The following is an 11,502-nucleotide window of genomic DNA, read 5'->3' on the forward strand; positions in this document are numbered from 1 at the left end:
GTGTGAAACAACCCAACAGGGAATGAAGATGTTGTCCAGTGCTTGCATGATCCAGGAATTGAAACTTCTGCAGTTTTGCTGGAGAAAGGTAGTGAATTCAGGACAATTAAACTTCATCTACTTCAAAGTCCAGTTCTTATCTAGGGTGACTTTTAGCTTCCCCCAGCCCTGTAGGCTCCATAGCTATTGTCATATTATTCAAACCATTAGCTCTAGAGAAAATAGGGGAAATTAGACTGAGGACCTGGAGTGAACTTCAGGATGAGGAGCACATCAAGATCTGTCTTTAGCCCAGACACCAGAGAGAGCAAGCTTTGTAGGGGTGACTTGGAGTTTAAGGCAAATTACAGTCTATGAAAAATAAGTTACCAGCTCTTTGCAACAGTAGCTTGGATTGGACTTATTTTTCTCCCATGTCCAGACAGGGTCGTCTATTGAATGAGGCTCTTTTATTTTGCATGGGGCAGGGGATTTGTGACCATGGTCCCCCCTTTTATTCCTCTCTCTATGGAAACCCAGATCATGGGGAGAAATATGCAAGGCTGAATAAAGAGAAGCCACAGAAAGGAGCTCTTGAGAGCAGCATCTGTTACACTTGGGAAGTTAGACTGACAGGAGAGGGCGAAAGAAACCTCTCTAGTAGATTAGTTAGAAGAGCAAGATTTGACTACATGTAGATATTTTCTTCAGAAAGCAAAATACCTCACGTTCAAGCAAAGACTTTGTTACAGTTCTCACAGGGAGTGATTTCATTTAATGCAATAGACATGATCTATATTTACAAAAACAATTTTTAAATGAGGGACAGGAAAAGGAGAGAGGAGATGCAAGAGAAGAAGGAGGAAGGAAGGAAAAGGGAACAATGATAATGATTCCTGTTTCTCATATACATCTACGTTAAATTAAAAAGTAGAAAATAGGACTATGAGGAATCTGTTTCTGGGTATAGATCCCGCCTACCTACCCTCCCCCTACATCCAGACTTGGGACTGATGGTCTGAGCTACTTTTGCTTTATTAGCAAAACCTGGTTACCAAAGCAAGGCCATGAGTAAGAGGAAGGTGGGATACAAAAACTCTTGCAAGTTTAAACTGGAAAAGGTACCCCTTTTAACCAAAAATCTTTATCAGATAATTATCAACTCCCTAACAGCAAGTCTAAGATAAGCAATTCATTCACCCAAAAGCAGCTGCTAGGTGGGGGTGAGGAACATACCAAAAGCATGACAATAATCATGACTGAAGTTTTGCACATACATTTCTTCAACACATTTCCTCTGACCTTTCAGCTGACCCAACAAACACTAACAAACAGATCACCAAACAGGCAGTATAATCGAGCACCGAAAACTTCTTTTTGTTTAATTTTAATGAGTTCTTATTTCTTCAGCAGCATAAGCTCAGGCACAAATGGGATTGCATTCTTGTAAAAAGATTTTGCATACATACAGCAGTAAGAAACAGCCTACCTCATTCCTCCACAGAAAAGAGAAGAGAGATAGAAACAGACACACAGAGATGGAGAGTGCCTGCACACCAGAGTGTTGGAAGGAGGGAGGGAAGGACTGGGGGAGGGAGAGGGAGGAAGGAAGGGAGGGAGGGAGAGAGGGAGAGGGAAAGGGAATGAATTGATTTCTAGGTTAAAAGCAGATAAGCCCTTACAATAGGGCATCAGCAAATGAACCTACAATTTCAATGAGGGAGCAGAGTGAGGCAGAGAGAATGGCAAAAGATCGGCTCTGCCAGTAATTACTAAGTGTTTATCTTTAAGAGCAAAGGAAAGATTTCAAACAGATGCCAGGTTTTCTCACCTAACAAACACACGTTTACATTTACCAATCTCTGCTCCTATTACTTTATGCTGTCATAAAAATAATCACCAATTTCACAGGAAATAGATGCTTCTTAGCTATAGAAAGGAACGGCAGAATAAGCTCACCTTGCTCTTATTTTTTTTTCTCATTTTCTTGCATTTTCTTCAGATCTGTCTTCTTAGAGAAACTAATGCCTTAATGACTTTCTGGTAGCTGCAAGCCTTCTTTTATTTCAGCTAAATATATGAAAATGTATGCAAATTTAAATCAAGCTTAACCTAGGAGCTCTTGCAATATATTTAATGGAATTTCAAACCAATAAGGGAACTCTGATGCCTTCTTTTCTAAGAGCAAATATAATTACACAGCTAGGTTGCCTCCAAAATTACAAAACAAAAGAGCATTTTTAAAACTTCAGATTTGGTGTAGGGTAGTGGTTTGCTTTTTCCCAGCTAGTGTAATTCTAAAATCTTTGCATTTATCTCAACTCTGCTTCTAAGCAACACCTTTGCATAGAGCTGTGGAGCATTTGGCTTTAGTCTTCTCTAACTCATAAAAGCTTTTCCTCTAAACAAAATTTGGAAAACACTTGGATCCCCAAGGCTGAAAGCGAATTCAAGCTTTGTGGCAGTTGTGGAGGAATGGACACCTTGTGAATGATGTCCAGCTACCAAGGCCTCTCTCCCGGTTTCTTCCAGTTTCTCAACCCTCTTTCTTCTCCCTGCTCTTCTCTTCCTTCTCTCCTCTTTTCTCCTTTCTGGTTCTCTGAATTTGCAGAAAACAGTAGAGTAAGTGCATTTCTCAATATTTCCTTCACACTGCCAAAGAAGCAGGATGCAAACGTTTCAGAGTTGTCAAGGTGCAGCATTAGGCAGGCATGGTGTTATGTATGCTTCCCGTCTGCCTACTGGGAGTGGGGCAGTGCGTTTTCAGTGTGTCTGGGGGTGAGCATGAAAGATGACTGCTGCGGGCTTCAGCAAGCAGCTCCTCTGGCACAGTGGAGAGACCTCCGATGGGAACTGGCAGGGGAGCCAAGATAAAGCCAGGTTTCCAATTAACCAGCAAACTTCGAACTGACTGAATCTTCCAAATATCACTTTAAGATTTACGTTTTAAAACCCTTCAGCTCTTCATATTCTGAATCAAATTTTTGAGAAAAAAAAAGAATCTTTTTTTTTCTAGAGCTTTTTGGTTTCTTATAAACGAAAAATGAGTGAGCAATATATACTGGAGTAGCTTTCATTGGATCGTGGAAATTTTATTTTGGGTTCTGACCTAAGAAATCGCTTTGCTCCAAGTTTGTAGTTATATTTTTTTTCCTGACCGCACACTAACTAAACCAAAATTCTTTCATGCATTAAAATAAAAATAATATTTAATGTGTTTTTTATTTATTTTTAATTTAAATAAACTAAAAGGAGACCTGAAACTGAAGTTACCCTCCTCGCTGCCTCTCCATACAAATATGTTCCTTCTATTTATTCTCTGCCACAAACAACCATGTAGTCTCTAGGAGGGGGGAAAGGGTTAACTAAAAGCCGCTGCCACTCTGAGCTAGGCAGCCAATGGAGCCTAAAGATTGATTCACTTCCTGCTTGGGTCTCACTGAAACTCCCGAGCTTCGCCAGCCTAATTTGGAAAGCGAGCTCTGCCTCCCTCACAACCATTGGCTGTGTTTATGCCTGGCCAGGCCAAGTCGCACTGTGATTGGCCTCGGCGGGTGCCGGTAACTCGCGCTAGCGGCTTTGGTTCCCCCGCACAGTAGATGTCAAAGGCTGAAGCTGCTCCCTTTGCCACATTATAACTAGTAGAGGATCCTCATCGACCATGGCCACAGCTGCCTCGAATCCCTACAGCATTCTCAGTTCCAGCTCCCTCGTCCATGCGGACTCTGCGGGCATGCAGCAGGGAAGTCCTTTCCGCAATCCTCAGAAACTTCTCCAAAGTGACTACTTGCAGGGAGTTCCCAGCAATGGGCATCCCCTCGGGCATCACTGGGTGACCAGTCTGAGCGACGGGGGCCCGTGGTCATCCACGTTGGCCACCAGCCCCCTGGATCAGCAGGACGTGAAGCCCGGACGCGAAGATCTGCAACTGGGCGCAATCATCCATCACCGCTCGCCTCACGTAGCCCACCACTCGCCCCACACTAACCATCCGAACGCCTGGGGAGCCAGCCCGGCTCCAAACTCGTCCATCACGTCCAGCGGCCAACCCCTCAATGTGTACTCCCAGCCAGGCTTCACGGTGAGCGGAATGTTGGAGCACGGGGGACTCACTCCGCCACCAGCTGCCGCCTCCACACAGAGTCTGCATCCAGTGCTCCGGGAGCCTCCAGACCATGGTGAGCTGGGCTCGCACCACTGCCAGGACCACTCCGATGAAGAGACTCCAACCTCTGATGAGTTGGAACAGTTCGCCAAACAATTCAAACAAAGAAGAATCAAGTTGGGTTTCACGCAAGCCGACGTGGGGCTGGCATTGGGCACACTGTATGGCAATGTGTTCTCGCAGACTACCATCTGCAGGTTCGAGGCCTTGCAACTGAGCTTCAAGAACATGTGCAAGCTGAAACCGCTGTTAAATAAGTGGCTGGAGGAGGCTGATTCATCCACAGGAAGCCCGACCAGCATTGACAAGATCGCCGCTCAGGGCCGCAAACGCAAGAAGCGAACCTCTATCGAGGTGAGTGTCAAGGGCGTACTGGAAACGCATTTCCTCAAGTGTCCCAAGCCTGCAGCACAGGAGATCTCCTCACTGGCAGATAGTCTCCAGTTGGAGAAAGAAGTGGTGCGTGTCTGGTTCTGTAATAGAAGACAAAAAGAAAAAAGAATGACTCCGCCAGGGGATCAGCAGCCACATGAGGTTTATTCGCACACGGTGAAAACAGATGCGTCCTGCCACGATCTCTGACTGGAAGAAGCAAGGAGGTGGCTTGCTGCACTGGGAGCAGTGCTGATAAAATTCTCTCTTTACCTTTCTTTCAGCATTACATTCTTTATTATTGCTATCTCTCTAGCTTGCTAGCTCTTCTTTTCTTTCACAAGGGTTTCTAACTTCTAATGACTTATGTTAAGAAAAGAAACATACACGCGCGCGCGCACACACACACACACACGCACGCACGCACACACACACACACACACACACACACACACACGCACGCACATGCATATACACACACATTCAGGCTTCTCAACTCTGAATCACAATTATATTAAGCAGTCCAGGTTGGAGACCCCATATTCCCTTCTGCCAGGGCAATTTCCCTTCAACCTTTTCTGCTGATCAATATAAATTGTTTACTTTGAGTAAGATTTGTTTGGTTGCTCCTCTCTAAGAAGGGCAAGGAGCTGGGTAACAAGGGTGGGGGGCGGGAGAGGGTGGGAAGACAGATGTGTGCCTATGAATAACCTTTCAGCGCCTTGGTTATAGCAGCTGTATTTCAGGTGAAATCTGTTTTACAATAGACTAGTTTTGCATTTTTTAAAACTTCTATAGCGTTTCTAAATGTCTGCGGTGTTTTACTACAAGCTGTACACAATATTTGTGAGATAATTTGTATCTAATCGACCACTCCACATTATTATTGCTATTATTATTATTTCTTCATTGAGCTGATGGGTTTTTAATTGCTTAAAAAGGGAGGGGAGGCTGGAAGGAGGAGAGAAAAAAATGCTCACCTCCTGCACTCCCGCATTCTTCATGGAGAGGAGAGGTGGAGAAAGTTGTTGATGTTTCTATCCCCCCCTCCGGGAACTGAGTGCCTATATGGGCAGAACAAGCAAACTGAATGGGTTTGCAAAGTAGCCTGATGGCTATTTCGCTGCTTTATTTTTTTGCCCCCTCCCCCGATTTTCACGGAATTGTGGAATCCTTGAAGATTTCCACAGCATAGATCCCGGTGCCCCAGAAGGATTCAGCTGTGGCGGAAGAATGGGGTGTGAGTGACCGGAAGGATTCTGAATTCACCGAGGTCACAAATGCCTGTGAGTGAAGTTTCCCACAGGCCGCCAGCACAGTCGGGTTGACAACCTGAGCTACCCTACTTAAACTCTCCTAGATGAAAGACTTGGCCTTCACAAATGGTGGCTTTCAATGGAAACCACGACCCAAAGACGCTGGTGACCAGTTGGTCCTGCGCCTCCCAGTTCAGTTCACCTCCAGTTCGCCGCTCGCTCTCAGGGTGAGAAACGCTCTCGGTAGGGTGGTGATGGGATAGGCATCCTCTGCTTTGTGCGGAGAGACAATAAAATAATTGGCAAAAGTCACGAAGAATCTGGTCCAGCCGCACACCACCTCCTCCCTCTTGTACATACTAAGATCTGAGTGAGCTCTTGGGGAGCCCATCTCAGTGTCTTTGACAAGCACAGCTGGTGGAAGCCCATGGCAAGAAGATCGAACAAGCTAGGGAGCGCCTGGGCAGCTAAGTTTATGCTTTTATTTTCTTTTACAAATTTGTGTGTATGTATTTCTGTGCGTGTGTGGCGTGCGCGTGCAAACGTATGTGTGTAGATAGCTGTGTGAATCGTATTACTGCATACAAAAAAAAAAAAAAACTAAAAAAAAAAATTATCGTTAGACTGTGTAGAAATCCCAAAATTAAGCGGTTGCTGTGGCTTTATGGCTAGCTTTCTCTCATGTCCACAGGACAAGATCACAGGTGCACCTCATCCCCAGCAAGCACTGTGTGCTGGCCCAGTGAAGCTTCCATGCCCAGCCAGCCACACCGGGCCAGACCTGAAGGAAGGGGATCTTTGCCAGGCTGATCTCAGGATTCAGCTTGCAGCTCAGCTGTGGTAGACAAAGCTTCAAACTACCTAAGGACCAGAAAACCTTGTGCCCCTTGTGGAAGATGCGCTAGTATGGGCTGCCAGGTCGACCACACTGTGTCTCTCCTAGCCGCAGGTCAAAGAGCATCTATTAATTCAAATTCCAGACCCCCCCCCCCCACTTTTGGGGATGTTTTCTTAATTTCCTTTTTTTTTTTTTTTTTTTTTTTTTTTTTTGTCAAGCCTCTGCATTCTCTTAGTTCTAGGTTTTAGTTCTGATTCTGTTTTCCTTGTTCAATTCATGTTTCACAAATGTTCGAAGGGGGTGGGTTATTTGTTTTCGGTTTTATTTTTTCTTTGCAGTTAAATGCTATGGTTCAAACCTGAGTTAACCCAAATATTTCTGCCGACTTTATAATTGTACAGTTTTGTATATTAAACGTTTTTGAAGTTATTAATTTAAAAAAGATCATTTAGTTTATTCATTTAGTAACTGATGTATAATAAACGCTATTTTCATTAAGAGTTGCTTTTTCAACTATTTTATTCAAATTGCCTATTGCAGTTCCCAACGATTATTTATTTTCAATAAATTCTGCATTGTGTTTAAATGGAAATTGTTTCAAAGATGAGTTGGGTGTCAAAAAGAAAACAATTCGCTGTAATGTTTGATGTGAGCAGTTTTAGTCAAGGGGTTTATATTGACGCAATATTTTATTGTTGTAAAAGATTTAAAAGGTTTAAATAAAACATTTTTCCAAAAAAAGGCCTGTTTTTTTTGTTTTGTTTTGTTTTGTTTTTTTTTTTTTTTTTCTGGCCTTCAGTGCTGTATATGAAATGGAGCATTTAAAGAAGCATATCCTGGGTAAGAAAGGCACTTGCTTTGCTTCGGTTAGAAACCATTAGTTTTTGTTTTGATTCTGGTTTCTATTCCTCTAACTTATGCCCTTTGGTTCAGAAATACACTCTCACACATAAATACTTGTGTGTGCACTCACATCCATGTGCTGGAGCAAAATGTACTCCTCAAAGGTGGGAAGCCAGGTGGGGAAGACTATTTCCTTAGTGTTCTCTGAAAGCATAATGTCTTTGTCAACCAGTGTTTCTAATTGGTCTCTCATCCTGAAATTATACCCAAATCTTCTCTGGACTTTTATATCTCTTACATGCTCTTATCCTTCTTCTTTCTTGCCACTCCTAACATGCCCTTCTAGTAAAGGACCTGGATATATTTTTAATGTAAGAGTTAGTGTTCATCTTAAGGTGCTCCCTGGGTCCAGAAACCTCAAGCAAACTGTTTTAGTCTCTATCTATCTGGCTTGTAAGAAAAACAAACAAAAATAATGAGGATTATGAGACAATTGGGTGAATTTTGATTTATTATACTCATCTTTTTCCCCACATGTAATTTTACATGTATTATTGATTTCATAAGTCCTGCCATAGAATAAGGGACTGCTACCTGTAGTGGCAGCTAAAGAGTAATGTGCCAACTATGAGACAGTTCTATTTTAAGGACAAGCATGCTTTTTTGAATCTTTTTGTTTTTTGATTGAAGCATTTGAAAAAATAAACAAAATACTGTTTCTGGCTATAAATACACCTGCAATTCATACTCTGGTATAGATATTTCTCTTACACAAATCATAATTGTTTAATCAGTTTAATAGGTAATGATTATGCTATGTCTTGACTTTTTCAGATTACACCATTATTTGTAGCTGTATAATAAAACACACACATATGTGATTGTCTTCTAAGAAACATGCCACATGTTGTATTTATATTCATAAGTATATTCCATTTATACAAAATATTGATTGTTTTAAATAATTTTTATTTATATGCATGTGTGTGTATGTCCCTATGTATACCACATGTATGTTAATACTCATGAAGTCCAGAAGGTAGTATTTGATCCCCTGAAGTTGAAGGTAATTGTAAGTTATCATTTCTGGGTTCAAGGAGGCAAACTGGAGTTCTCTAGAAGAGGTGAAAGCTCTTTTAACTACTGAGTCAGTTCTTCAGTCTCATAATATTGACTTGATAAAGTTATATCTACAAGTACAAAACTTATACTAATAAATCTATCATTTCAGTTTTGGTTCACAGAAACTATTTTTATTCAACAGCTTGTAAAAACTATTTGTAGAATATAAAATTCATTTTCTTATTAAAGAACTGTGCATAACTAACTTTCAGTGTATATTGAACTCCTATATTATGTCATATGCAGATATTTAAGAGGTAGTTTTATGAATATATAGACATACAAATCAGTGTTTTATTAATATATTAATATGCATTATACACACACACACACACACACACACATATGGCTGGATTCATTTATTGAATTTTGTCCTTATAAACAATAACCATAACAGTTGTCTTTTATGATGACCTTCTTTTCAATCTCTGTATAATGAGCATAATATTATCATTAAAAATCCTGTGCAGTTGGTGCTTTTGCATAAGATGTTACCTGTCCCAAGCTTCTTGCTTTTCCAAATCCCCACCAATGCCTTTGCAGGTACAGCTTTTGTCTTGGATTTTCCAGACCTGCACAATTGTAGCTCTTTCTTAGAAAAAACTAATGGATATAAAAGAACAATAACAGTTAATTACATCTAACCATATGAAGGCAAAAATTTCATCTCCAATAGTATGTCAGAATAATAAAATATTGAGAAATTGTAAGGGGGGCTAAGATGAGTCGAGACTGTGCAGGTGTTATACATGTGTAAATAAAGACAGATAAATAACTTCAGCATGTCTACACATACATACAGAGGCATAAATAACACAAGCAGAAAATTACTAAATTTTATATATTATTTTTAACAAAAAAGAGGAAAACTACTATCTATGAACTTAATTGTTTATCTTTAAAAATTGGGACAGTTTTTATCTTAATTAGAATATGAGCAGTATTTGTCTTTAATAAAACCAAGCACTGTTCATGGAAAATATTTAGCCTTCATGAATTTTCCTTGCTCTTTTGCTAGTTTGCCATTGTTGATTTAATTGTTTGTAGCGCTGCAAGTTGAACATATGTTTCTGTTCTTAAAATATCTTTCCTATGAAGTAGAGATGAGACCAAGGAGGAGAACAAGATTGTAAAAAAAATAATAATTAGAGGTTAAAAGTAGTTTGCAAAAGAGAAAAGTGTATTTCTCTCACTTCTCAGATCTTTTTAAAGACATATGGAACCTCCAAGTTGTGGAAATTATTCCATGACCTGGTGGTTAAAATCCAAACGTGTAATTTTAAAAACCCAAAAGTCCCTAAAGAAATAAAAGCAACACTGAAGAAACCATTGATATCATTCACACTTAGGTGCTCTATAAAATGAAAGTAGAACATTCTTTATACATGTTCCAGACATGTAGTAGCCCTCCAACTTACTCACTTACAGATGTTAATTTTTAAAGTATTAACGGAAATGAACACACAACATGTTCAAAATCAGTTAAGGTTTTTATAGATAAAATGAAATGAAGGTGCCTTTTTAAAAGAGGGCTGATGGGGTAAAAAGGCTTGGATGGTAGAAGATTTTGAAACTTATGGGAATATTTAAAAGAACATACCAGGACAACCCAAATCCAGTTAACTTCTGCCACCTCTGAGAAATGAGGAAGAATCACATCTATGGACCAAAAAGACTACCCTTGTAAAGAAAATCCAGAAAGTTAAGCCCCGTGTGTATTGAAATGAGGTGACATTTGTTCACCATCATTTCTTTCATTGATACAAGTATAGAATTTATACGTGTTCACACACTGCCAAGGTCATTAGTTTGAATATATTCAATTTACAAGACTACTTGTTTACCAAGAAAGCTGATTTATTCAACCACAAAAAAAGGATTATTAGATGATAGTTTCACCTTCTAAAGGAAGAATTGGGGTAGCTTATTTTGAGGTGTATTAATAAAATTTAACATATTTGTAGACACATACCCTAAACCATAAACATCCATGTCTCCTGTCTCCGAACCCTCCTCTATAAACCAATAAACAAAAAACCAGGCTATCCTCAAAGAAAAGGACATTGATAAAATCATTAGATATAAATTTTCATCTTTCTAGATCCACAAGGTAAGCCTCCATTATTCCTGTATAAGTAACTTAAATGTGGTAAAAATACTTCAGTTCATAAAAACATTGTTATATCTATAAAATATCAAAACCTAGTTCCACCAATTCTCCCTGCAATCTACCACACACAAACACACACACACACACACACACACACACACACACACACACACACACACTGATTTAGCTTCTTGTCTTGTTATATTGTTAGCCTTGAATATTATTTCAGCATTCCTGCAAAGAATTTGATCATGAAACATTTTAATATTATTTCTAATTTAGTCTAGATATCTTTATATATTATAAAACTTTAAAATATAGATGATTCTCATATTTATGTAGTCCCTCTTCTTTCTCTCTTTAGCCCACATAGAAAACATTGCTTTAAATATAAATTGTAAAGCCTCAATGAAAGTGTATGCACTTGGTCCTGTGGACTCTTGTTGCCCCAAGAAAAGGTAGATGCTAGAGAGGGGAGGTAGGATTGGGTGGGAAGGTGGGAGAGCACCCTCTCAGAGGAGAAGAAGAGGCTGGATGGGCTGTTGGGCTCATGGAGGGGGAACAGGGAAGAGGAACAACATTTGAAATGTAAATAAATAAAATTATTATTTAAAAAGATAAATATCAGTATGTCCCCCAAAACATTAAAAGTAAATTCATTGTGTGTAATTTATTTTTGATAAAAAAATTTCTCCTATTACTGATTCAAGATGGACGCATATAACACTAAACTCTGAAAAAGATTACTAATTTACATAATATTTTTAATGCTTTATTATTAAAGTTTAGAAATTAAAGTTGTAATAATTAGATACAA

The 11,502-nt window shown here is 39.7% G+C and overlaps 1 protein-coding gene across 1 annotated transcript; it reads left to right on the forward strand.

The window, feature by feature from the left end:
• Positions 1-3,640: 3,640 nt before the first annotated feature.
• POU3F4 (POU class 3 homeobox 4) lies at positions 3,641-4,726 on the forward strand (the record flags this gene model as incomplete). Its single annotated transcript, XM_080910677.1, has 1 exon — positions 3,641-4,726. The coding sequence occupies one exon, from the start codon at positions 3,641-3,643 to the stop codon at positions 4,724-4,726; it is 1,086 nt and encodes a 361-aa protein (XP_080766803.1).
• Between the last annotated feature and the right edge of the window lie 6,776 nt (positions 4,727-11,502).

The sequence above is a fragment of the Micromys minutus genome (assembly GCF_963924665.1).
Source record: "Micromys minutus genome assembly, chromosome: X".
NCBI lineage: Eukaryota > Metazoa > Chordata > Mammalia > Rodentia > Muridae > Micromys > Micromys minutus.